The sequence below is a fragment of the Engraulis encrasicolus genome, chromosome 5 (assembly GCF_034702125.1).
Source record: "Engraulis encrasicolus isolate BLACKSEA-1 chromosome 5, IST_EnEncr_1.0, whole genome shotgun sequence".
NCBI classification, from domain to species: domain Eukaryota; kingdom Metazoa; phylum Chordata; class Actinopteri; order Clupeiformes; family Engraulidae; genus Engraulis; species Engraulis encrasicolus.
Window position 1 is genome coordinate 56,316,217 of NC_085861.1, and position 27,133 is coordinate 56,343,349.

At 43.8% G+C, this 27,133-nt stretch overlaps 1 protein-coding gene across 1 annotated transcript in view; it reads left to right on the forward strand.

Moving 5' to 3' along the window:
* The window catches only part of ulk4 (unc-51 like kinase 4), a 141,514-nt gene that overhangs the window by 68,047 nt on the left and 46,334 nt on the right, over nt 1-27,133 (forward strand). Inside the window, exons 25-31 of the mRNA XM_063199756.1 lie at nt 2,751-2,807; nt 2,923-2,974; nt 6,980-7,074; nt 10,106-10,157; nt 10,434-10,605; nt 11,791-11,883; nt 25,977-26,025. Coding sequence (XP_063055826.1) covers nt 2,751-2,807; nt 2,923-2,974; nt 6,980-7,074; nt 10,106-10,157; nt 10,434-10,605; nt 11,791-11,883; nt 25,977-26,025 — 570 coding nt within the window. The remainder of the gene's footprint in view (nt 1-2,750; nt 2,808-2,922; nt 2,975-6,979; nt 7,075-10,105; nt 10,158-10,433; nt 10,606-11,790; nt 11,884-25,976; nt 26,026-27,133) is intronic.

A 27,133-nucleotide genomic window follows, 5' to 3' on the forward strand; every position in this document is an offset into this window, starting at 1 on the left:
GTGTGTGTGTGTGTGTGTGTGTGTGTGTGTGTGTGTGTGTGTGTGTGTGTGTGTGTGTGTGTGTGTGTGTGTGTGTGTGTGTGTGTGTACTCATCGTGTGTATGTGTAACAATGTGAGAAATCTGCCAGGGCTCGTCACCCTTAGCATGGACAACGAAACCTGACAGGAGCTGTTTTTCTGTCTGTGTAATCCTGTTGTGTGTGTGTGTGTGTGTGTGTGTGTGTGTGTGTGTGTGTGTGTGTGTGTGTGTGTGTGTGTGTGTGTGTGTGTGTGTGTGTGTGTGTGAGAGAGAGAGAGAGAGAGAGAGAGAGAGAGAGAGAGAGAGAGAGAGAGAGAGAGAGAGAGATACTATGGGAACGTGTTGTGTCAGTATTGTATATGTGTGAAATGCGAGGATGTCTTTTTTCATTGGTTTGGCCTTCACACAGGTCAAGACTAAGGTCAGCCCATTCTGACTGTCAGCAGACTGCCTGTCACTATTTGCCTACGGCTATTTTTCTCTCCCCATCCCCTTATTTCCCCCCTCTTCTCTCTGCCCCTCCCCCCCACCCCCCTTCTCTCTCTCTCTTTCTCCACTCTACCCCTAGTCTCCTCCTCTTTTCTCCTTATCGCTTAATGTGTCAGCCTAATTTATACAACGGCTCGTGATGGAGGGCTCCCACAGTGCTAATATTGGCAAAGCAACTTCAATAAATAAATAAAACATTCTGGTGCCCTGTTATAGCAAATGTCAAGTGTGTACAATTACACACCAAATCTGGTGCAAATGAACAACAACAACACTGATAAAATAAGGTTGCAGCTGAGTGGAACGTGCAGGCGCATTGATGCAGCTGTTGTGAAAGTAGTAAGGCATACTCCATCACTCCTTCCAACTGCTTCCATCAGGTCGACGCTTCAGTGTTCCACTAGCCCTCAAAAACATATATAAGAAGTCCTTCATTCTCTCAGCTGTAGCCCTACTCAACAAAAGATGAACAATGACCAGCCTCAACATACATGTATTGTCTTGTCTTGTTATGTCTTGTTTTGTCAAGTCTTGTCTAATGTCTGTGAGAATGAGCCACACCAAAGACAATTTTCTGCTTCATGTGTTATAGACAATAAAGCTTTATCTTTTCTTATCTTATCTTGTCTTGTCTTGTCTTGTCTTGTCTTGTCTTGTCTTGTCTTGTCTTGTCTTGTCTTGTCTTGTCTTGTCTTGTCTTGTCTTGTCTTGTCTTATCTGGGGTGCTAGGCTACGTGTCAGGTTGCTCAGTGCAGCTCTTTCTCTTTCTTTTTCCATCTCTCTCTATGTGGATTGATTGTACAATGTGTATTACCAGCACATTCTTTCTATCTATCTATCTATCTAGCTATCCAGCTATCTAGCTATCTATCTATTAGGGCTGTAACAATACACTCAACTCGTGATTCGGTTTGTATCACAATTTTTGACATATGGTTCGATACACTCCACGATTTTTGACAGTTTATAGTTAGAACAGAATAGAATAGTTAGAAGTTTAAAATTTAAAAAATAATTGTGATGATTTTATAATTGGAAGCACAATCACATCACATCATAGCACAATAACAACCGTATGTGGTTGTTTTCTGTACTGAAGGGTAACAAAACCTTGAAAGGGCGTATTACGTATTAGAGCATATTATATTAGGGGTCTTACACACCAAAGCGGTAAAGCGTCGCGGAACGGCCGTGTTTTTTACTGGCGTCTGTGAAAATACATTGAATCATATCTGTCCTTACACACCAACCGGCGGTAGCCGAGCGTCAGCGGCGCGGGAGCCGGCTCCGCGCCGAGCTGCATTTGGAAAATAGATCTCGAGCGTATTTTTCAAGTGTCTCATTCAAATGAATGGCAAAGTAGCATGCTAGCTTTGGCTGTGGGGAGGGTTTTGAATAGGACTGGCCGCGCACGCCGACGCTGTCAGTGTGAAAGGCAGAGAAAAACACGCCGGCCAAAACTAAGCAGAAAGACCGCGCCCGTCCCGGGACCGTTCCGTTCTGCCTTGGTATGTTTTGGCCCTTATGCCTCCTTGTATTGCGATACAGTATCGTGACTGCGCATCACGATTTCTCAGTTCGATACAATATTGTTACAGCCCTTCTCTCTCTCTCTCTCTCTCTCTCTCTCTCTCTCTCTCTCTCTCTCTCTCTCTCTCTCTCTCTCTCTCTCTCTCTCTCTCTCTATCTATCTACTGCATCTATGTATCTGTCTATCTGTCTGTCTATCTGACTAAATGTCTGTCTAAATAATAATGGGAGATTTTTCCTCCACTCCATGTGTATTAAACCGCGGAAGTGGGGGATGGAGGAGATTGGGGTGGTCTGGTGGAGTGGGCTGAGGCCGGCCGCACATTGGCTCCGACAGCACTGCAGAGCAATTTCGCTTCTGACATAATTCTGACCCCCAAACCCAATTTCACACGAACATAGCATTGAGAGTCAATGGGCGCCGCCGACAAAATAGAACTTGTCTCTAATCGCTATCCGACATCCGCAATTGTCCGCAGACATCGGCGCCAGTGTACGGGGTTCTATTGAAAACAATGGAATCAAACTTTTGCGGAGCAGTGCTCAGCACTTTGTCAGAGCCGGAGTGCGGAAGCCCTAAGGATAAAGAGATTAAACAGGAGAATTGGAGATGGATAGCGGTAGACGCGGAGGATGAAGGAGGGTTGAGAAGAAGGTGAGAGGAAAATTCAGTACCACTTTCTAGTTCTGCAATTTTCTTTGTTTTCACAGATATTCAGGCCACAAGTAGTGACTGACCAGTTTCTTCTCAAATTTGGAGCAATATTGGTAAGTGCATTCACTAGTGTCGAAGTCCCCCTGAAGTTCACCATGTCAAAATGTTTTGTTTTATGGCAGATGGGAGAACATGGACAAAACTTTTCCCCCGTTTTCTTTTGTCCAGAATCACATCACCTCCATTGACTCCAGCGAGATGAGCTTGGGAACTGCAGTTGGTCAGTGTACTTTATTTCATCTCTTGAGCTGTACACATCGCTACTCAGGACTCACTGAACAGTAGCCATCAATAGAATATGTGTAGTGGCTCTATTTTTTTTAAAGGTGCACCATGTAAGATGGCAGCCAGAATAGGTATTGCAACTATGCTGCTCTTTGAAACTGTGCCAAATTTGCGAAATTTGATCTCTTCATATATTTACTAAATAATAAACTCACTGATTCTTGAGAAAGTGGCTAAAACAGGTTGTAATCTTGAAAGAAAAAAACGAAGTGAATTACAAAATAATATGGTATATCCTCGTAGACAAAGGTCTTGGCTTTTCAGAAATGCACAAGGCCAATCTCCCCATTTTCCATTTTTTTCAGAAATCAGGTTTTTCTCCGATCATACCTTGTTTTTTGTCAACACCGTCAGACACAATTAAAAGCAATAAAAAGTGTATTGATTTGGTTGCATATGTATCTGGAGTTTTTAAGTGATTGTGTGTGTTTTTTGGTTCACACATACGCCTTTAAATGTTGAAAATTCACTTAAATTCTATTTTAATACTGCTTCATGTGTTCTAATTTAAAAATATGTGCTGTCAGACAATGCTTACTTAATGGCTAAATAGATCAAACAATTTTTTGTAATTTCACAAATATTCGTGTAGGCTTAAATTTGCTATTACTTTGATAATTCAACAACTCCAAATGAAAATTGTAAGCACATTCTTTAAAATGTCCAAAATTCCTTCTTACGGTGGTGACTTAAGAACTGACGGTGGTGACAGTAATCTGAAGGTGGTGAAAGTGACCTAATTATTACCTACATTTAGCAAAATAAATAGCCCTCTCAAGTCAATGACATCTAGCATAAACACTTTATTTTTTGTGTGCACAGTGTTTGTGCATGTGTTTTTTCTTCATTTGTTAGATACTCTAGGAAGTAGGCCTAGATTATTGAAAATGTGGCCTAAACAGGTTTTAAGTTGTTCAAATCCAAAATATAGAGGTGTATTATCATAGATGAACGTCTTGACTGTACAGTGAATGTATTGGCCAAGCTCCCCATGTTTTACATTTTTCATAAAATGGGCTCTTTCTTGGTTTCGTCACCAGCGTCAGGACAGAATTAGAAGTAAAAAAATAAGTTTACTGTATTTAAGAGAAATACTTTTACAATTCAACATAATTGTAGATACTTATTGGAAGCATATTCTTAAAACTTGTCAAAAACATGTAAAACACATGCTTTTTTGTGAACTACATCAGATGTTACCACCGTCAGGTTTTGTGACAAAAAACCCTCCAAATGCACCTCAGTGGAGGCTGGAGTATAAGTTTGGGTCACAATTATTACTAACATGTCTGGTAATGTTTCATTAACCAGCACAATTTAGTAAAATATGGAACAAGATGATGAGCGGAACAAAATCTGACGGTGGTGACATCTGACGGTGTGAGACAAAAAAACACTCTTTTACATATTGTGCATTTTTTGCTCACATTAGCCACTTCGTTTTCGCTCTGTTTCTTAGGGGCTTCATGACGCTTCTGAAAAAGTATATATAATTAACATTAATGTAACAATAATACTATTAAAACCCCCGACGGTGTTGACAGTTTATGTTTGGGACAGTACCAGTGTCCAAACAAATTATCAAATTGAGGAGAAATTAGTAAGCTTACAGTAGATCTAAAGGTTTGAAGGGGTCCTAAGTAATGAGAATGACCTTGCGCATACCTGATTTTATTACGCATACCTGATTTTTAATCTGACGGTGGTGACTAATATGCTGGACACACTTTGAGCAATCAGAAAATAGTAGTAAATATTGCTTTACACGCACTATGTGCATATCTGCAGAACCACTTCAATATGGACTTTCACATCATGGTGATATTATTCAATAATATCAGTGATTTTTACATTTGAAGTCAATTGAAATGATGATGTCTGTCCTTGGGACAGCTGTTTTTACAGGGTGTGGGCAGGTTTATAGCCATGAAAAGTAATAAAATTACACTTAAATATTTCAAACGACTGTACATTTATGTAACAGACCCCTGTGTCTTTACCTGGATTCATTTTGTTCATGAAAATGTAGTTAATTTTCAACAGAATTGGCAGTTTATTGCAGAGACATGTTTTAGCCGCTTTCTCAAGAATCAGTGAACTACTATTTACTAGTATGACCAAAGTGCAGTAAGTTTTGCAGATAAAAATGTCTATTTCTGGAAATTAAAAAATGTCAGACATGGAGAAGATACATCTTTTCATGTATAAACAGTACAATTTTCCCTGTAATAACGAATACTTAGAATTTGATGGTGGTGGTAAGTATTTGTGGAAATATTGCATTCTGGAAATAAGCAACTACAAATATTACGCAGTGCACCTTTTAAGCTGTGAAATCCAGAATAAACGACGACAAGCATTGCACAGTGCAGCTTTAAAAGGGGAAACCTCACATAGAGACCATTGACAGTATAGTGAATGTGCTCCCGTAAGCTTCCTGCTAAGCATTTTGGCACAGCTGCACCTTTCTGGCAGCGTGATACGTAATTGCCACATAGATGACAGCTCACACTTCAGTGAACGCCTCGGCCTGTTTAATCACCTCCAGCTCTCAAGGGTGAAATTCATTGATTATACTTGGCCATTACTGCAGTCTAAAGATGATTAGGATGCTTTAACCAGCCAAGCAAGGTACTGTTGTAATCATTGAGTTCTGCATTGCTTTATTGCTGTCTGCTGCTTACTGTAACTTGGGTTATATTTAGCCAGCTTTATCCATAAAATACAGTTCAGATGTCTTAAATTGTCTAAAGATGATTAGGAAGTTGTACTAATTAAGCACGGTAGTTATCATTTTCTTTTTTACTTTGTACCAGGGCTTTGAACCGTTATTTTTTTCCAAACGTTCTGTTCCGAACAGAAACGGAATTATAACGTTTCCGGTTATGAGTTCCACCAATAAATTGACGTTCCCGAACCGGTTAGAACAAAAAAATATTGTTCCCGGAACGGTTAATTTCGTTCCTGTCAGCTGATTACTCCCCATAGGCCTAACTGACGTTAATTAACCGAGAAAGACGGAAGTGCAAATGAGTCAGCCTGCATTCCAAACTGTTTATTCAAATGGATGAAAAGATATTCTCCAGAATTTTGTCATTCAGGGTTGACCTAAGCGGAGAAGCGGAGAATAAACCTCAATGATAAAAATGTGCGCTCCACGCTGACTTGGGTCACGGGGAGTGCTATGATGCACATTGTGAGTTTGTGCATATTTGAAGCGGCCATGGATGCCCAATAAGGTAGAACATTCTCGGTGCTCTTTACATGTGCTTCTCTGCAATGTCTTACAATGATGCAATGGAAACTCCGCCCTTTTGTATGACAGTGGTTTCTCTTATTTAAGATGTGGAGTGGAGACTTTGTAATCCACAGCTCTCTCTCCATTCAGTCAGAGAATGTCTGATGTCACACAGGACGTGAACAGAGATACTGTTGCTAACGTGAACCTCAGCCGTCATGGTAACGTGCGCAGGAAAATAATTACTTTTTTTTGTTTGAGGAACGGTATTAACCGGTTACCATTATTTTTAAATAAGTGTTCCCGTTCCAGAACATAAAAAATAATAACGTTTCCGGTTTCGTTTCTGTTCCCTGTAAAATACAAAAAGTTCCTGGTTTTCGTTTTCGTTCCTTGAACCGGTTCAAAGCCCTGCTTTGTACTATTATCTGTTTTTTTGTTACTTATGCTATATTTAGCCCAACTGTATCCATGGAAATACAGTTTTCAGATTCCTTTAGATCGTTCAGTGAAACAGATTCTGTAGTGCTGCTTGTCTGTAGATCATGTCAGCCGCTGCTCTCTCTCTCTCTCTCTCTCTCTCTCTCTCTCTCTCTCTCTCTCTCTCTCTCTCTCAGTGGTGGCTGGAATTCATGTGTGTAGTTGGGTCACCTGTGTGTCTCTGCTTTCCGTGCTGTTTTCTCTCCCTGGTGTGCTGTGCAGGCGCCGGTGGTGCAGAGGATCTCATCAGGAGCACTCTGAGTGCCGTGGAGGCCGTGACCCAGCACCCAGCGCTGCTCACCCCACACCCCCACACGGTGAGAGCAGCACACCACACCACACCACCACTCCTCCAGCACCAGCACCACACCACTTCCCCTTCCCCTCTCTGTCCTCATCCTCCGCTGCCCCCCCCCCCTCTCTTTCTCTCCGCACCGCACCATCCTCCCCTATGGATCATCAACCCAGCCCCCTATCCCTTGCTCACCCCATAGAATACCACATCACCGAAAACCACTCCTCTGCTTCTCCTTCTCCTCTGCTCCTCTCTTCCTCCACTCCCCCTCCCCTATTCTTCCATTAACCCAGCACCAAGCCCTGTTCACTCGCCTCCATATGGTGAGAACAGCACACTGCACTGCTCCACTTTGCTCTACTATTTCATTCTTCTGTGCTTCATCAGACTGGCATCATGTAAAGGGGTGTGTATCTCATGCCAGTGCATTCCGCACTGAGGTGTGGCGACTTTGCAAGTTTAAGATGTGGCGGGAAAGCACTTTTGTCACGTGCCGGCGTTCGCACAGTTTTCCCGCCGTGTCTGCGGGAAATATCCATTGCTAAACACGAAAATGCTCTGCTATGCCCTGACCAAAACCATGCCTAACCCTAACCTGTCAGTAAAGCAACGTTTCTGCGCTTTACTTTTGCCAAAAAATTGTGAAGCTAGCAAAGGAAATGATGAAATTGTGGTGACATTATGCCCAGACCAAAACCATCCCTAAATCTAACCTGTCACAGGACGTTGTGGAGCACGAGTCAATATGCAAAGGCGTTGTGCACAAACGCAATAGACGGTTCAAGTCTGCGTGTTGTCTAACGTACTGGTATGATGCCATGTTGCCTCATCAACCCATTCCTGCTCACCCCACACCTCCACACACTGAGAAGAGAACAGCATCACCGCGCTGCACTCCTCCACTTCCCCTCCCTCCCTCTCCCTCCCTCCCTCTCCCTCTCCCTCTCCCAATGCTTCATCAACCTGCCGCAGGGCACAGCCACTCACGTAGTGGTGACCCACTGGTTGGAGCAGGCAGCAATACTACAGAGAGATGGAGAGCCTGGTCAGACAACTCTTGTTTGATGAAACAAGTCTGCAGGAGGGAGATGACAAGGAGAGAGAGAGAGCGAAAAAAAAGAGACCGAGGGAGAAAGGGAAAGAGAGAGTGAGAGGAGAGGATCAAGGTCACGGAACACTGATGGTATCGTAATGGCAGTAGACATCATAATTACAATCCAACACAAACCATTAGGCTGACGATCCTTGGCAGGGGACAAATGCACACACATGCACACATACATTCACACACATGAAGTAATGACACACATAAAGTAATGGCATACCTAAATGATGCACTAATGTTCCCATTCAGATACAGGCCGCACTAATATTCCGATTCAGATACAAACGCAAAAATGTGTACATCACATCCGATAACAAACATCTACCTTTTTTCAGTTTACTGTGATGTTATCTATTAATTTGAAGGAGTTCTTAGTCATTTTGGGTAGCAAGGTTTTTCCACTTCTCCATATTTTGCTCCGGATCTACATTCAGCTGTCAGTTTAATGACAGGCTCCTCTAGTCCTAATATTGTGGTTCTGCCCCAGCCACCTGACAAAAGATGTGTCCTTTTTGATTGTGAGATGTGGTCTTCTGAGCATGCTGGGGCCGATGGGAGCCTACGTGGTCCACCCCAGAGGAGCACTGCGAGGTCCAACCCCTAACCCCTCATTTCTCATTACCCATATCAGTGTGCGTGCGTGCGTGCATATGTGTCTGGTGCTTCTCATTCAGCACGTAGAGTGCATATGGTGGAAAAAGACTTGCCAAATTGAAACTTGGTTCTCGCTCTGGTGTGTGCCTGTACTTTAAGGTCTGACTGTGAGTTGCATCATTTAGTTTGTATGGGATTGGGAGGGGGGTTTGTAAGTGGCAGTTAGCGTGATGGAGAGACAGACAGAGCGCCTGCAGTTTTAATAACCCCTCATAAACAACAGGGGTAGAAAAATGTGACTGCAGGAAAATAGCATGTGCAGTAATTGCACTCTCTTGATGTGGTGGAGCCAGCCTGGGTTGTGTGCGTGTGCGTATTTGTGTATTTGTGTTTGTGTGTATTTGTGTTTGTGTGTGTACCTGTCTGTGCTCTGTTTGTGTCTGCACTGTATTTGTGTATGCGTGTGGCTGGCTGTGCTCTGTTTGTGTGCTTGTGGCTGTCTGTACTCTGTGTTGTTGTGTATTTGTGGGTGTATGTGTCTGTCTGTGCTGTTTGTCTGTGTGTTTGTGTGCCTGTCTGCATTCTGTTTGTGTGTGTACCATATTTGTCTGCCTGTGCTGTTGTTTTGTGTGCTGCTGTGCTGCTTTGTTGTGTCTATCTGCTCTGTGTGTGCTAGTTGTATTTGTCTGCGTGTGCTGTTTGTGTATGTTTCTGTGTTTGTCTGTCTGTGGTTTGCTTATATTGTATACTGCATGTGTGGTGCTTGGCTTCAGAGTGTGTGTGTGGTAGAAGACAAGGGGCATACATTTATTTTGAGATGGAGAGTATTAACAATTTACGGAAATGATCATGATAATAATACCAACAACATTAAGGAATAAGTATAAGATAATAGCAAGAAAAACAAGAGTAATAGTCATAATTATAATAGTTACATTCCTACTGATTTTACGGTAATGGACAGTGTTGTGATCAAACAGTGAAAGCAGCATGCAAATTGCAGCTGTCATGAGTTGGAGGCCATTTTTTTGGCATTCAGCATCATGGAACTGAGTTGTGTGCTTATGTGTCCTTGTGTTTGTGTGGTTGTGTTGGTGTGCGTGTGTGCATAGTAGTTGTGTACAAGTGTATGTTTTACTGTTGAGACCCGGAGCAGTAACATCAGTTTGTGGTCGCAGCAGCAGCAGCTTAGACCTTTGTGCTGATGTTTGCGTAAAGTTATTTCCTGACCTTCGCATGCGAAGCCACAGCTGTTGCCGCCATGCAGGCACCTGTCTGTGTAGGTGTGCCTGTGCGTGCGTTACCCTTGTAGATGCCTTCACAAAGACCTCTTTTTTTCTCTCCCCTTTTCTAGGTAGTGGATTCCATTCTGCCTCCTTTGACATCGCTGGCCTTCAGCAAAAATGGTGTGTCTTTTTCTCTGAAAGCAATAGATGAGCGTGGCATGTGTTTTTTTGTACATTATTTTGTGATCAAGGTCGGTTTTATTGTGTGCTGTTGTGTTTTGGCATGTAAACATGTGACTCATTTCATTTTTGATGTAGCTCAAACAAAGGCATAGATCGTGTGTGTGTGTGTGTGTGTGTGTGTGTGTGTGTGTGTGTGTGTGTGTGTGTGTGTGTGTGTGTGTGTGTGTGTGTGTGTGTGTGTGTGTGTGTGTGTGTGTGTGTGTGTGTATTAAGTTGAGTGGCGTATTGTGAGTCTCCGGGTGCTGTCTGAGCTGGCGCTGCTGCTGCTTAGCCAGGAGGAGCTGGATGTGGAGGAGGAGGAGGAGGAGGATGGAGGAGGAGGAGAGAAGAGCGGCTCCTCCAACGCACGGCTCCTGGACCTCATCTCTCAGGCTCTCCTACCACAGTGAGAGACACTTTTACTTTTGGAATGTACACTGCAGTTACTTATGCTATTAAAAAGGCCGTGGAACATTTCAATCCCCCTGGATATTAATCAGGAATTTCCGTTGTTTGACACTGTTATCTGGCACTGGCAAAAGAAAGTTACTTCTGGATGTGCACACCTACTTTTAAAAGTCCTTAGGCCTTAAGGCACGAATAGACCAAGTGCGACATGAGCAATTTCAGTGACGGAAGTGCTGTAATTGACTTAATATTGAGTCACGCGACAAAAGCGATTAGGTCGACTAGAGGCGATTCACGCGACTTGTAGTTGGACTTCAGCGAATATTATGCAAATCAGCTATGATGCAGTTCGCCGGCAGCCGGCAATGGGAATGTTGGAATGGTTGCATTCTGCGTGTAACAGACATGCTCTGTCGCTTCTACTGCTCACACCGCTTTTGCTGCACAGTCCAGCGATTCTCTGTCACTTGATCTTGTCGCTGCCGGTGTATTCGCCTGATCTATCCTTAGGGATTGGACCCTTATGGGAGGGGCAGCTGGAGGAAAATGGGAGAAGGACATGTAATTTTTTTACTTTGTTGAAGGGAGGGTCAACCAAAATGTTTTGGTGTAGATGTAGGTCATTGAAATGTATTTGCTCTTATGAGTGCAAGTGAAAGCCAACATCTGTGATATGTTAGCATCAGCAAACAGGCTACATAGTAGATTGCACTTTGAGAAGGTAAACTCTTTCTCGCTGTTTTGCTGGTTTTTTTTTGTAAAGACTATGCAATTTACACAAATGGGCACAGAGCCTCCCGAAAGTTTCAATATTTCCTGGTCTGGCATGTGAAATCGCGACTGCGCTGGCAGGTCATCATAGTGAGAAACATCAGATTGCTCACATGCACCTTTATAGTTTCACTGATGCATTTCAAGCGGCAATTGTGATATCAATTATGAGGAAGGGTCATGCATATTCCATTTACATATCAACTATAACAACAAACGACATACAGATGTAATTAGGATCAGTCTTAGAGCACATTTTTGAACTGAATATATAAAGAGACAACACGTCTTAAAGTTCCAAAAGCAAGTCCAGTTGCCTAACACTGAAAGTCTTTTTATTGTGTTGCTGATTATGCCCTCGTTTGTTAGTGGCTTTGGGTAGATGTTTGACTGGTCCTATGTATGTTGTCAGGTATGAGTCTCTGCTGTTGGAGCCAGATCCGGTGCCTGTGTATGCCCTGAGACTGCTCGTGTCACTCACAGAGCACAGCCTGCAGATCAGCAGGTAAGCACAGCAGAATGTGTTAATCAGCACTCTCATTACGTTATTACAATGCATTGTGTATACTTGTCATAACAGCCCGTTCTTACCCAGCACACGTAACGCTATTGTGAACGCTAGTAATTTGAGATTGTGGGTTCTGACTGGAATAACTCACAGACATACAAGCTTGAACTGAAGAGGCAAGACTTTACTTTTTACTTTCCCAGAATTCCCCCAATTTCTAAATCTACGCAAGCATCTTGGGATACATACAAAGCATCTCAGGAATTGCACTATAAAGAATGGGCAGTCAATGAAACATATGACAATTATATTTTACGTTCTTACACTATGAGCTATGAACACAGTGACTGTCAATTGTAGCAATCAGGGATATGACAGCCCTCAATCCTATTTTTTATTTAGCTGACCTGATGAAAGCATCTTGGTGTGGTAACATGAATGTTTGCAGATGTCTTTAATATCAAGTATCTCTTCACCAGCTTGTCCCTTATGTAAGTGGATTTTCCTGTCTCTACGTGCAGCTATCTGCTATGGATGTCAGACTAGGACTGTTAGACATATTGTGTCCTGGAAGATGATTTGAAGTGTTTTGTCACCAAGACTTCCCCCCACTGCAGTGCATAGTTATATATCAAGAGGAAACTGCTCAGACATTATCTCTTGTGAATTACAGCTCAGTTGTCAACCGTCCATCATGCCGTTGCTGTCTCTGAATCTGCTATATGCGCCAGGCTCATATAGCCTCCCCTACCTGTTCAGGAATTTTGAAAGTCTTCAATATTCTGTGGACTACTCATGCATTGAATGAGCTTAAATGGAGTCTTTCACCCCACAGTCACTGTAACAGTACAATGTAATGGAAAATGAATGGTCAGTTTTTAGTCATCTTTTTCAATGTGATGTTTTTAAGAAAACTGTATAACAGATAAAAGTATCCCTTTTTATGAGGCCTCAGTTAAAAAAATTCCGTACAAAAACTAATTTTGCGTGCTTTGTTATCCCCCTGGCGTTCCTGCTTTTCTCCAATAAAAACCCCTAAGATCAAAAATATTTAATTGCTTGCCGAGTTATCCTGAAATAACTAATAATAAATAAAATAATTTTTCCAATTAAAACATCACATTGAAAAAGATGACTAAAAACTGACCATTCATTTTCCATTACATTGTACTGTTACAGTGACTGTGGGGTGAAAGACTCGCGCCCTGAGGTCGTTCAGCTATTGGTCAGAAACGACACGCGCAACAAGTTAAGGCTATGTCCAAATAGGCCTACAAGCATCCAAAGAGTTCAGCGGCATGTAAAATAAACGTTCACGGCATGTATGGCATAGCGCTCACACGAAATATAGCGCAGACTATCTGAAGCTCATGACATGAAGGGAGTCTTCCTGAAAGCCAATTGATTGATCCCGCGAGTTGGGATAGCCACATTTTATCCCTGTTTCTTTCTTTCTTTCTTATAATGTCATATAGCGTGCGGGCGAGATTGCTGGCTGGTTTAGTCATCAATATTAGGATAACCACCTCCCTGCAATCAGTGTTTTACACTTGGGATGTCTGGGAACGACGCAAAACAGGCTCAGTGTGAAACATTGGTGATCTAATTTCAGGCACCACGCCATTCTTTCTTCTCGAAAATAAACTGCACTGTCATTTGGATACGTTTGCATTGGAATATTGGCTACAATTTGCAGCAATATTTCACGCACTCCATCAAGAAAAAAGTAACATGACGAGCACGGGCATAGCGTTTGGATCATACAAACTTGCCAACATGCCACCACAGCGGGTAAATTAATGAATTACCTTCGTTGTCTTCATCACAACTTCTTCAAGTAGCGGCTATTCCACTAGCCTACATCCATCCAACGCACAGCTAGCAAGCCAGGGGGATAAGTAGTTGGGTCATTTATAGAAGTTCCGTGACCGTGGAGAGGAAAGGTTCGTTTCTCACTGGATTTGTCATCTATAAAGGTTAAATAACAAAATGAGCCGGGGTGCCCCTCACAAAAATGTGGGGAAATTTTTGTAGAGCCCTATATCCAAAATGGCTGCTGCCAGCCAAGCGGGAAATTTACTTTTTAATGGTTTTGCCCACAGTGCTGCATAATAAATGGTTTTTGAAACTATTTGGGTCAATTCACAAATGATGTAGATTTATTGATTTGACCTATTTTTGACCTTCAAATTCAAGATGGCTGCCACTTTTGGCTCTTTAAATGTCAATTTTTCAAAATCGTCAGAGAGCCTTAATATTAGGCTCAAATGAAAGGTCTGCTGATACTGAGTTCAGTTATGGACAGTAAAATTACAAGTAGGCTATGCAGAAGTCATCTGAAAGGTAAAAAATATCAAGGGTTGTGGTTGATGAGAATTAAACTGCTGATTAGTCGGGTCATAATGTGAGGTTCCGTGACCATCCTCTGGCAAGGATGTTTTGATGATTGATTTGACCTCTATGGACCCTTTAGAAAAGATTTAGCCCCCATGTCCCTCCCAGAAATCCTGGCATTTTTTACTAGAGAGGCAAATTCAAAATGACGTCCGGCGCCATCTCTAAGAAATAACTTTTAATCTACATAGAATCATGTATGAAGACACTTTTTCATACAAGTCAACCATGAGGATTCCAAATCTGACATCATTTTGATATACAACTTTGGTTTGACCGTGAAATTCAAGATGGCTGCCATCTAGAACAGTCGTTTTCAACCTTTTTAGGCCGTGACCCCCCAAAACAGTCATATTTTGACTGGGGACCCCTACTCCATTGGTGATGGTCTTTTAAATTGAGAGTCCTTATATTGACATCCCACCCACACCCCACAGGTTGAGAACCACTGATCTAGTACATAGAACATTTCATAGGACATTTTCCAAGCATTCTTGCATAAAGAAGCTTGTTGAGGGACTCAAAGCAAGAGCTGCTGAAATGGACAGAAGTTCTCTCAAAAGTAGTGATAAGCCTGGTTCAAGACAGTCAACCTTAGCTCCCTGAGCTGCAAGAACACCATGTTGTTGGGGAACGTGTGGCCTTATTCACCTTATTCAACCTCAATGGCATATACAGGAAGATGCAAGGGAGCAAGGTCATCCAGAAGATCTCCGTCCAACCTATTGCGATTAAAGAACCCCATGTTGCTCTAATTGACATGGGCATGATCTGGAGGATGGCAACTCCATTGGACACAGGACGCATGGGTGCCGCGAGGGGGGGAAAGTTGTTACAGATTCTAAGGGCCTGACAGCACTGACAGGCCCGCTGGAAGAATGCTGATAACAGAATTTGTCATTTCGGAGGCCCAAAATGTGAATCTTTCATGGGGCCCAAAATGTTTAGCGGCGCCCCTGACAGGAGGCACGTCATACAAGTGGTTGGGCTGTGTCAAAAAGGTGTCATCCATCATCCTTGCCCACCATTCTCATTCTCACCATGTAATCAATGTCAATGATCCCTGCATCTCTGGTCCAACATCTCTCTTCCTAATGCTCCCGCCCAGCATGCCACAGCATAGGAAAGCACACTAGCCATGACAGACTGGTAGAAAATCTGCAGGAGTGCGTTGCAGACATAAATTATCTCAACTTCCTCAGGAAATAGAGCCTACTCTGCACTTTCTTTTAGACTGCGTGTGAATTTACTGACCAGTCTAATTTACTTTTCTGATGTACCCCCAGGTATTTGTAGGTGCAGACTGTTTTCACTGTCTCCCCCTCAAAAGATACAGGCACAAGGGGTGGGGTGGACCAACAGAAATCAACGACCATTTCCTTGGTTTTGGTGGTGTTCAACTGCAACTGGTTGGTCCCGCACTATCTAACAAAGTTCTGCACCAGGCCCCTGTACTCCCCCTCCTGCCCATCTTTAATACATCTCACAATGGCAGTGTCATCTGAGAAGAGTAGTTTGCGTTCACGAGACAGGTGATCTATGCACACAAGAAGAGTAGCACCATGGCTGAAGCCTCTGCTTCCAAGTGGAAGACCATGAAGACTTGAGAGTCTTTTATCCGTCTCCCTTCAGATGCAAACATCTTACGCCAACATGGCCTTCTTGACAACTACTTGGCGTACCTAGTGCGCCACTCCACACTGGCAGGCAAGGATGCTGGAGACACCTTTTGGACATAGTCCAACCAATTGTATGGTGTGGCGTCCTGTGTCTGCCAATCTTCTACTGATGGAGTTGCCATCCTCCAGATCATGCCCATGTCAATTAGAGAAACATAGGGTTCTTCAATCACAATATGTTGGAGGGAGATCTTCTGGATGAGCTTGTTCTTCTGCGTCTTCCTCTATATGCCATTGGGGTTGAATAAAGCCACACATTCCTCAACAACACAGTCTTCTAGCAGTTCTGAGAGCTTCACACGTTTGACTGTCTTCAACCAGGTTGATGGCTGCTTTGAGAGAACCATTTCAGCAGCTCTTGCCTTAAGTTCAAGTTTTCCACTATATCAGTGGCTTTCAACCTGTGGGTCGAGACCCTTTTTGGGGTGGGGGGGGGGGGGGGGGGGGGGGGGATAACGTAAGGACTCTCAAAGTAAACTACCATCACTGCATCTAAAGCTATCAACAAACAATGCTAAAACATTGGCCAAATTGTCAAATCATATTTAAAAAGCCAAACATTGTGAAAATTGCCTACCTACAAGCACACTACGCCTTATAATGTGAGGTATTGTATGCTTGTATATCAGCTATTTTCTCAATATCTATGTATGAGGAATGGAGCTACACAAATTGGGGGATCCCCAGTCCAGTTTTGCAGGGTCACGGCCAAAAAAAGGTTGAAAACGACTGTTCTAGATGGCAGCCATCTTGAATTTCATGGTCAAAACAAAGTTGTATTATCAAAATGACGTCAGATTTGGAATCCTCATGGTTGACTTGTATGAAAAAGTGTCTTCATACATGATTTTAAGTCATTCAGATTAAAAGTTATTTCTTAGAGATGGCGCCGCGGACGCAATTTTGAATTTGCGTCTCTAGCAAAAAATGCCGGGATTTCTGGGAGGGACATGGGGGCTAAATCTTTTCTAAAGGGTCAAATCAATCATCAAAACATCCTTTGCCAGAGGATGGTCACGGAACCTCACATCATGACCCGACTTATAAGCAGTTTAATTCTCATCAACCACAAACCTTGATATTTTTACCTTTCAGATGACTTCTGCATAGCCTACTTTACTGTCCATAACTGAACTCAGTATGAGCAGACCTTTCATTTGAGCCTAATATCAAAGCTCTCTGACGATTTTGAAAAATTGACATTTAAAGAGCCAAAAGTGGCAGCAATCTTGAATTTGAAGGTCAAAAATAGGTCAAATCAATAAATCTACATCATTTGTGAATTTCTTGACCCAAATAGTCTCAGAAACCATGTATTATGCAGCATTGTGCGCAAAACCATTAAAAAGTAAATTTCCAGCTTGGCTGGCAGCAGCCATTTTGGATATAGGGTTCTACAAAAATTTCCCCACATTTTTGTGAGGGGCACCCCGGCTCATTTTTTTATATAACCTGTATAGATGCCAAATCCAGTGAGAAACAAACCTTTCCTCTCCACGGTCACGGAACTTCTATAAATGACCCAACTAAAGTGCCAACGTCGTAATTATTGCTACCATTATCAGAATCCATACTGTGCGGACTACAGTGTTTTCTTCCGTTTCTTCACTTTTCGGATTTGCCCCAATCAACATTTAAAATGCTGTGATATGTAAATTAACAGTCTCTTTTTCCTTTCCCGTGCTCCACTGACAAGCCATCCTCATTGAAAATATGAATGACCGTAGCCTACAATAATGTAGCCTACGCCCACGATTGCGATAGTTTAGGCTATTATTTTATTAATATTAGGCTAATATTGTTGCAAACAAACCACTCTGTCGAATTTACACCAAAGACATGGACATGACAAGTTGTGGAGTCGCTTTGTTTACACTCTGTTTCCCATTAATCTCGAAAAACGACGGAAGCTCCCGAGGTACAAAAAAGCAAAAAGTCTGGGATTAGGTCCGGTCTGCTTTCACACCTCCAAAAGGTCCGCACCAGGGTTCGTTTGATCCGGACCGAGTCCGACCTTTCAGCTCGGTCTCGGTCCGCTTGTTTGGTCCGGACCAGGATTCGCTGGTTTGTATTCAGACCATCCCAAAAGGTCCGAACCTGGTCCGTTTGGTCCTTTGGTCCGGACCAAACGTGGTAGGTGTGAATACGCCCTTAGATCCCGTTAGCACGATATGTGCCCAAAACACAGCTAAAACTCCATTAACGTGTAAATGGGAAGTTAGAACAGACCTTGTGTAAACAAAGTCTAAGTTGTAACAGCACTTTTGTCCTTCTGTAGTTATTAAGGTTATGGTGTGAATTGTGAGCGTAGGAGCAGCATGGAATTGGGTTAATTCTGTGACTACAGTAAATTTCAGAGATGAGACAAAACTCTGTTTTCTTCTGTCACCACACGTAGACAGACACATGCCTAAACTGCTGCTGTTGAGTGCTGATAGTGTACCTCTATTCAGACCTCTGTTACAAACAGAACCAAGGTCAAAAGCTGAAAAAAAAAAAAAAAAATCAGATTTGAAAAGTTTTGATGGGAAAATTGAGCATTGTTTCTTTAAAATGAAACTTAGTGGTGCTGACTATTTTATATATACCTATACCTATGGGAGGTAGAATGATGCAGAGTTCACTGCACCTCCCCATCCCCAGACTTGAACAGCTAATGGAAGTGTCACTTCTACTGAGCAGTAGCAGAGTTTAAAGTGGAAACATTTGCATGGCAATGTGGAAGTTAGCAGCGGAAAAGGTTTTTTTTTTTTTCTGCCACCACCAACTGCAGAGCAGTAAATGGAGGACTCTGTCTTCCTGGTGCTACACCTGCAGGAGGTCTAACGAGACGAGAGCGTCTGTACCCCCAACCCCCTACACACACAAGCGCACACACACACACACTCACACCCCAAGAACGCCACTGCCACTGCCACTGTGACAGGCAGCAGACAGTGCCGTGCGGATGAGTGAGGCAGCACTAGCTAGAGAGAGAGAGAGAGAGTAGAAAGAGAGGCGCTTATCTCCTCCACTCATCCCGCCGCCTGCCGCCTAATGGCTCCTGTGCCCCCCGCTCCACATTGTCTCTCTACCGCCACAGATAGAGCCGACACCTTCAACGCCGTCGCCGCCACTGCCTCCACTGCTGCTGCTGAACTGTTCAAATTGGTGTCAGCAATCGCGTAAACGTGCAAACCGTCTGCCGCGCCAGGCGGTTGGTATTTCCTTCAGCCCCGAGACAGAGGCCCATTACACCTACAATAGGGAAATTAAATTGCATTTGCCTGCGCTTGATAAAGTCCCTAAAAAAGAGGAGGAGAAAAAAGTGCAGCCCACCCCCATCCCCCCTTGATGGGTTCTTGGCTAAATTAGATTGCAAATTGGGACATTACTTGGGCACTTACAAGCCGGCGTGGGCAGCCTTCATTATCAGGTTCTGATAGGAGTTCAAACTTTCCAATTAAGTGAACCTTTTGGCCACTTTTTTCCCTCTCTCGCTTTTGTGTAAGCAACGGGGAAGTGTGTGGGTATGTGTGCTTTTAAGTGTGTCAACGGAAAGTTCTCCAATGTTATCTGCAAGCGAGTTGGCTCCTGGAGTAGCTATAGTAATGATTTTGTATGCTGGTAACTTAGTGGTGGCAGACTGGCTAGAATGGTTGTGTGGTATAGTCAAGGAGATACATTTTTGTTGTCAAGTATTAAGTTACTGACAAAGAGACCTTGTTTTCAAAACCATTGTTACAACATTGTGTATATTTTCTTAATGATTTTTTTTAATGGAAAATTCTGGAAAATTCAACCAGAATTGTTGTGGATCTTGTGTGCCCGATTTTTACACTGGTGATATATTCATATGTGTTTGAGAGAGTGAGAGTGTGTGTGTGTGCATGCGTGCGTGCACATGGATGTGTGCGCGCGTGTGTGTGTGTGTGTGTGTGTGTGTGTGTGTGTGTGTGTGTGTGTGTGTGTGTGTGTGTGTGTGTGTGTGTGTGTGTGTGTGTGTGTGTGTGTGTGTGTGTGTGTGTGTGTGTGTGTGTGTGTGTGTGTGTGTTTGTGTGTGTGTGTTTGTGTGTGTGTCTGTGTGTGTGTGTGTGTGTGTGTGTGTGTGTGTGTGTGTGTGTGTGTGCGTGTGTGCGTGCCTGCTGAAGTCAGTTTGATGTGGCAGTGCTGTGTCTCCCCCGAGGAGATACAGAGAGGTGAGACATGCGCTTCCTCTCCAATACAGCCAACCAGCCCTCAGACACGCAGACACACACACACACACATACACACACACACACACACACACACACACACACACACACACACACACACACACACACACACACACACACACACACACACACACACACACACACACACACACACACACACACACACACACACAGTGTCTCTCAGGGATGTCCACACTATGAACACACACACTTTCTCTCTCTCTCTCTCTCTCTCTCTCTCTCTCTCTCTCTCTCTCTCTCTCTCTCTCTCTCTCTCTCTCTCTCTCTCTCTCTCTCTCTCCCTCTCCCTCTCCCTCTCCCTCCCTCCCTATGTGACAGGAGTGGTGGGTGCACATATCCCTGTCCGCCTCAGAGTTGTCCCTGGCTTATTGGAGCGGACAGGTGTGTATGCGTGCTGTCTATGACAATTGGTGTCTGGCCCAGGTTTGGCTGTCAGAGGGGGTGTGTGTGTATGTGTGTGCGCACGGGCGTGTGACTTTGGGATGAGGGTTGCACTGTCATTTGGCACAAGAATACTTCTGGACTGGCAAGAGAAATAGTCTGTATTCTTAACAAAATGTTCTCATATAAGTATTAACTTGTATAGTAATCACCTGGTTGTATTACTGTTTTATTTCCATTAAGAGTTATATTTCTACAGTAAGTTGATCTTCTAATCTACTGTATAGAGATCCTTTGATGGAATACTGTAATTTCCCCCTATAACTTTTTATTGTGTCCAGAGGGAAGCCAGACAGTTAGTGGACTTTTTGTATTGTGCAATATTACCAAAAATCATTTGTCAGTTGGAATTCCTGTATTAAGTTGTTGATGATGGTTCTGTACACAGTGTACTAACTGTACCTTGGTTGTGTGCAGCCCCTTAACCAGCATTGAGGACACCGAGGTCATGACCTCGGTATTTTGCCATTAGTTTATTATTTTTTTAATTCAAAGAAAGATAATATGATGAAAATCGTTCTGACTGTGATTGGTGTAAAGATCAGCATGGATTCTCACGTTTTTTTTTGTCCACATAATCACATTATAATCAAGTTATTTTAAAACTAAGTGGAAATATTGCATCTGACATTGCATTCTATAGAAATATATATTAGGCAGCTTCGCGAAAGTCAGCTACACTCTAAGCACCACGAGATAGAACTTTACCAGTACCCAGAAGTCAGTTTTTAGATGTGGTGGTAGAATCTGGAACAAACTAATTTTAATATTTAAAGTGGTTGATATGGGGCGCCTCCCAGAGGAGAAGCACATTGACACAGTCTTATTTACATTTAGTGCCAAACATGACCTATTCAGTCAAAGAGCTACAGCCTCCAGTTGGTCATTTAATTTTTGGGAGACTGCAGCAGCTGTTTTACCATGGGCATATAACACAGCATCGTCTGCATACATATGAAATTCAGCATCTTGACAACAATCTGGGAGGTCGTTAATAAACATACTGAACTGAACTTCAAACATGTGTAGGCTACAGGCTATTGACACTCATGCCTATCAATATTAAATTAATCAATATCAATATTAATTAATTTAGAGTAGGCCTATGTTTTAGTGGCTTATTTCCAGAATGTATGCTGCCCATTCATGTTACCTTTTCAGAGTATCATCACCATCAAATTCTAAGTATGCTTATTCATTACATTTTCCATATAGGCCTACTTATTTTGTTAGATCTTCTAGTAGTGCACAGACATTTTAATCTTCAACTTTTTCATCATTTCTAAATCAGTACTTGAACATTATTAGGAGTTATCATTTCTGTCCACCAGCCCCAACTGCATCCCCCCCCACACTTCACATACCTATATGTAGGCCTACAGCATGCGGTACGGCGTGCAATATTTGTCCTCGGTATTTGAAAATATCTGGTTACGGCCCTGGTTGCGTGCAGTGTTTTTTTGAATGGTGTGCATTGGCATTCTGGTTGCTGATTACATGAGAGGTACGAGAATCACCAGTAAAGGGAAGGAGCCAGAAGGGCGGATTATGATGTAGCAGGGGGAGGATAAAAGCCAAAAACTCATGTGTATTCCTCACTCGGGACAGCACCAGAACATCCACCATCCTTTTGTCTTGACCTCCAACAGACCGTTTGCTCATCCAAGCAGCAGCACTGATAGGCTTGCAGCTGCCACCCCAAAAAACTAAGACGGAGTTTTTGTATTTTACTGTTGAGCCACACAGTCCAAGCCCTAACCTTTATCGGCGTAAAATATATCCTTAGTGGGAGAGTGTGTGACGGACGCTAAATGTCAGCCGCGCATTTTCATGGTTTGAGGAGTTATGTACAGCCGGTACGAAAGCCACATGCACACTTCAGCCCTCATCAGACCACCTCCTCCTCCTCATCCTCCCGCTCATCAGATCACAAACGAGATCAAAAGGTTGCCAGGTTACCGCGACAGTGCCGTGAATAAAAAAAAAAAGAATCCCAGCCACTCTTATTAGAGGGTTCTGGCGTCTCTGGATTGACATTTCCGTGTGCAAATGCCAGTCGGCACAGACCGACACGGTCGGAGCATCCATGGAAACGCAGCGCATGTGCCAGACTGAGCTCGCACTCAGCCCCTGGGCATCACACATGCTGCACATAAGAAAGACGTGTGTACTGCTGCTCAGCTTCGCTCCTCACTGCGCCGGCTCTGGGCCATGGATGGTACTGTAGGTACTAGTGGCTAAATATATAGAGTATCATATTTACTGTATGTTAGATTATATATGCAAGTTGTTTTAAAGTGCATGGGATTCTGGCAGTAGTATGTGCAGTAGTGTAGACTATTGCGGAATAACAGCAAATTTTCTAGCTCCCTTGTGTTCACAAATCAGAGCACAATTACCTGTGTTTCATCTCGACAGATAATTATGTTTCAGCTGTATCATGACTAATATCATGGCTGAGCTGACTTGTACAGCTAAAACGTTGAATATAGATTTAGCTGCTTTCATCTTGAGCTGTTATGATGATGCACATACAACTTCAGAAGATTGCAGAATCCAGCATGTACATTACGATAGCAGAACATTTAGCTGACATTTAAAGTGTAAAGTGCAGTATGAATGAATCCATAGCTGTGTTGGTTAAGGCCTCAAGTGATTTCGATTAAAAACGAGAAATTCGATGCAACACAAAATAACAAACTGGTAGCTAAAGCTAGTGAACTGAATGTGGTGTAGAAATTAAATACCATTTTAAACTTCATATCATCCATTCAGTTAGCATTAGCAGACAGTTAATTATTTGGTCCATGCTCCAAGTTTTGTTGTTCTTTTCCATATTAACAGCACTCTGTGACTGCACATAATGAGGCAATGGTTAGACTCGTGCCAAACCTCTCCTTTAATGTCCTTAATTACATTGGGAAGTTGAAAGAGGATAAATGTAGAACTGTAATAAAATATTGCTTTTTTGTTAACCGTAGTCCCTTACCAGCATGCAATCCATTATACTTCATGCACTGGGGTGAAGAAAGTGCCAGCACTCCACACGGGTGTCCCTGCAGTGTCCCTACTAAACAGAGAAATGTCACCTTACCGCTTGCTAAGGTCAGACGTGACTAGACCACCGTGTGAGCTGCCCAGCCCACGCGCAGTCTCATCTTGACCTGATTTCTCCTTTGTGAAGACCAAAATGGCCTCGTGAGTCGTGATGAACGGGGCAACACAGCGGCGTTGCGACTCATTGCCCCCCTAATGGAAGTCAGTCAAGCCGTTACAGTGGCCCAACTGGTGGAACCTGCTCGCTTTCACCTCTTGTGTCTGTCCCTGTCAGCAGATAAAATGGCCCCATTCGTCAGGGGGCTGCTCATGTGGCTGTCCCCAGAGTCCACACATGATTACTGGCCACCACCACGCCGCTACACACCACACTACGCCACACTTCACCTAGCGCCCGTCTCCTCTCTCGGGGTAGTATTGCTCCATTAGGTAACATTGAGCTTTAATGGGCCAATAGAGCTCAGGGTCAAATGCTAAAAAGGACATTGAGAGTGGGGGAAGAGTGTGGGTGAGGGAGGTTAATGTTACATTGTTAGTGTGTGTGTGTGTACGTGAACGTGTGTGTGTGTGCGCGTGCATGTATGTGTGTGCTTGCAATATCCCATTCCATGAGTGTTTTCTGCAAATGGTCCGTTAACAGATGACCCCCATCAGCCAAGATTCCCGCCGTGGGCGTCGTAGCCACGCTGGGCGATTCACAAGTTTGACACGAGTCTTCCGTGCAGGGGAAATAATTACCCACCACCTCATACGAATTTTAATTATTACAGTTTTGTTTCTGGTGTTTGTGTGTCTTGGTGGTTCTCTTCATGTCAGGGTTGCCTAATTACCATGCTTAGCCTGTGCCACCTCTGACTTCGAATTTGCATTTAATCACACTGAAGAAAAAACAAAACAAATATTTTGCCAACTGTGTGTGTGTGTGTGTGTGTGTGTGTGTGTGTGTGTGTGTGTGTGTGTGTGTGTGTGTGTGTGTGTGTGAGAGAGAGAGAGAGAGAGAGAGAGAGAGAGAGAGAGAGAGAGAGAGAGAGAGAGAGGAGAGAGAGAGAGAGAGAGAGAGAGAGAGAGAGAGGAGAGAGAGAGAGAGAGAGAGAGAGAGAGAGAGAGAGAGAGAGAGAGAGAGAGAGAGAGAGAGAGAGCAAGAAAGAGCAATGAGTCAGTGCCCGCATTTAGTGAATAAGCATGACCTTGGCCAAGATGCTGATATCGACCCAGCCAGCCATCGGAGCCGCCCGGCCGCCCAGCACCACAGCAGAGTCAGTACACCCAGCTGAGTGATCAGGCGAGAGAGAGGGAGGGATAGAGGGAGGGAGGGAGAGAGGTAGAGCTCTTGACAGCTGTCTCATTGGAGGGCCTCTCATTCGTTCACTCATTCGCTTGCTCGTTCTGTCAGGTGGGCAGGCGGACGAGGAGGACGAGGCACGTCTCAGCGTGGCGACGGCAGCTCCATGCATCATTGTTTAGCCGAGGTGGCGGGCGCTGGGCTGGGCTGGGCTGGGCGGGTGTTGGCTAATTAATATTCCCCATCTGACCTCCGCCAGCCAGGCAGCTTCGTTTCACTCTTGTCCCCCAGGCACAGGGGAGCACTCTCTCACTCCCCCCCCGCCTCGCCCGCCCGCCCGCCTGCCTGCTGACAGTCTCGGCTCTCCGCACCTTTTTGCATACAAGGCTGTAATTGGTTGTGAATCAAAGCCCATAATCAATAAGGGGCGCAGGGAGAGTCATTTCCAATAAAGGCATACATTACTTCTTGCCAGCCCTTTCATTCCTCTTTCTGCAGCCTGTCATTCTCTCACTTGCTCACATTCACACAGGCTCTCTCTCTCTCTCTCTTCCTCTCTTATGCCCTCTCTCCCCTTCTCTCTCACTCTCTCTCTCTCACACACATACTCTGTCACTCCCTTTTCCTATCTGACTTTCTCTTGTGCGATCTCTCACTCTCTCTCTCTATCTCTCTTTCTCCCTTTCACTTCCTCTTTCTCTCTTCCTCTTCTCTTCCTCTCTCCTCCCTCTCTTTTGCGTTCTCAATCTCTTTCTCGCTGTCTCGCTCTGTCGCCCCGCTCACAGGATTAGTCAAAGGTCGTTTTCTCAGATGGCTGATCTCAGGGACGTGGGGGCTCGTTCACACCCCATTGCTCCCCCACTATAGCAGTTGAAGGGGGAAAATGGTCAATGACATTGTCACCACGTAATGAAGATGGAACAAATGTGTGATGAATGGAAGGAGGTGTGTGTGTGTGTGTGTGTGAAGGTGTGTGTGCACTATGATAAACATGTGTTTGGCTTGTGTTTCCCTTTGTAGGCTTGTTAAAGAGAGTCGTCTCCTGCCTGTCATCTTCCAGGTCGTCATGGTGAGTGCCTTTCCTAAAATGCACCCAGTGGAACACACACACACACACACACACACACACACACACACACACACACACACACACATACACACGCACACAAAACACACCAAGTGAAACATCATTGGCCCTTTCACCTCCTTGTACATGACTCCACCACCCTCCCTGCTCACACGCGCACACACACATGTGTGGTTTCTCTATCCCAGTATACCAGTGTTATGTTTCTCTATTCCAGTATACCAGTGTTATGTTTCTCTATTCCAGTATACCAGTTAGCCATGGGCTAATTGAGATTTGTAGTCCCCAGGCAGGATATGAATATATTTCAAAGAAACTCCCGCACACTGTCCATTTCGCTGTTCTTTCTTTAATAAACAACGTTTCGGTGCAATGATTGCCTGATGAAGGTCTAGCACCGAAAACGTTGTTTATTAAAGAAAGAACAGCGAAATGGACAGTGTGCGGGAGTTTCTTAGAACTATTGCTGAGTGACCCCATGGTGCCATCTCCGACGCACCTGCCAGCTGAGGTGTGTGAAAAAAGCCGAAATTTAGGATATGAATATATACCAAAACAGGAGAATGTGAAGTATGACAACATACAAATGAATAGCAAGACAACCCTGCCTCCCCCAATAGCCAGCCACACTCATGCAATATACAAATCACTCACACGAGTGTCCAATCCCACTACCCCCCATGCGCGTTGTACTAATCAAATGAAAATAAAACAATTATAAGTGAATAAGGGATTAACCAAAGCCTTTAGGTGATGGAAGGGACAGACAGCCATCGACGCTGTACTGCTTCACCGCAAGAGCAAGTTCATAAGGATTTCTCTCTTCATGTCGGCTTCTAATGTCAGATGGGAAACTGGTTTATTGCCTCCCATTCACATGTGCACATGTGCACTCTGCTGTTGAAGCACCACTCACTCACAACCTACTTCCAGTCATGTTAAGGTCGGGTGGCATGCTTTTGCATTGCACTCAACCAGGGGTGCATGTTTTTCATGCGTTTTATTTTGATTTTTTTGTTTAAGCACTACACAAACTGCCTCAGCCTGTTATGCATCATAAAACAATGTTTGCTCTATATGCATCAGCAGG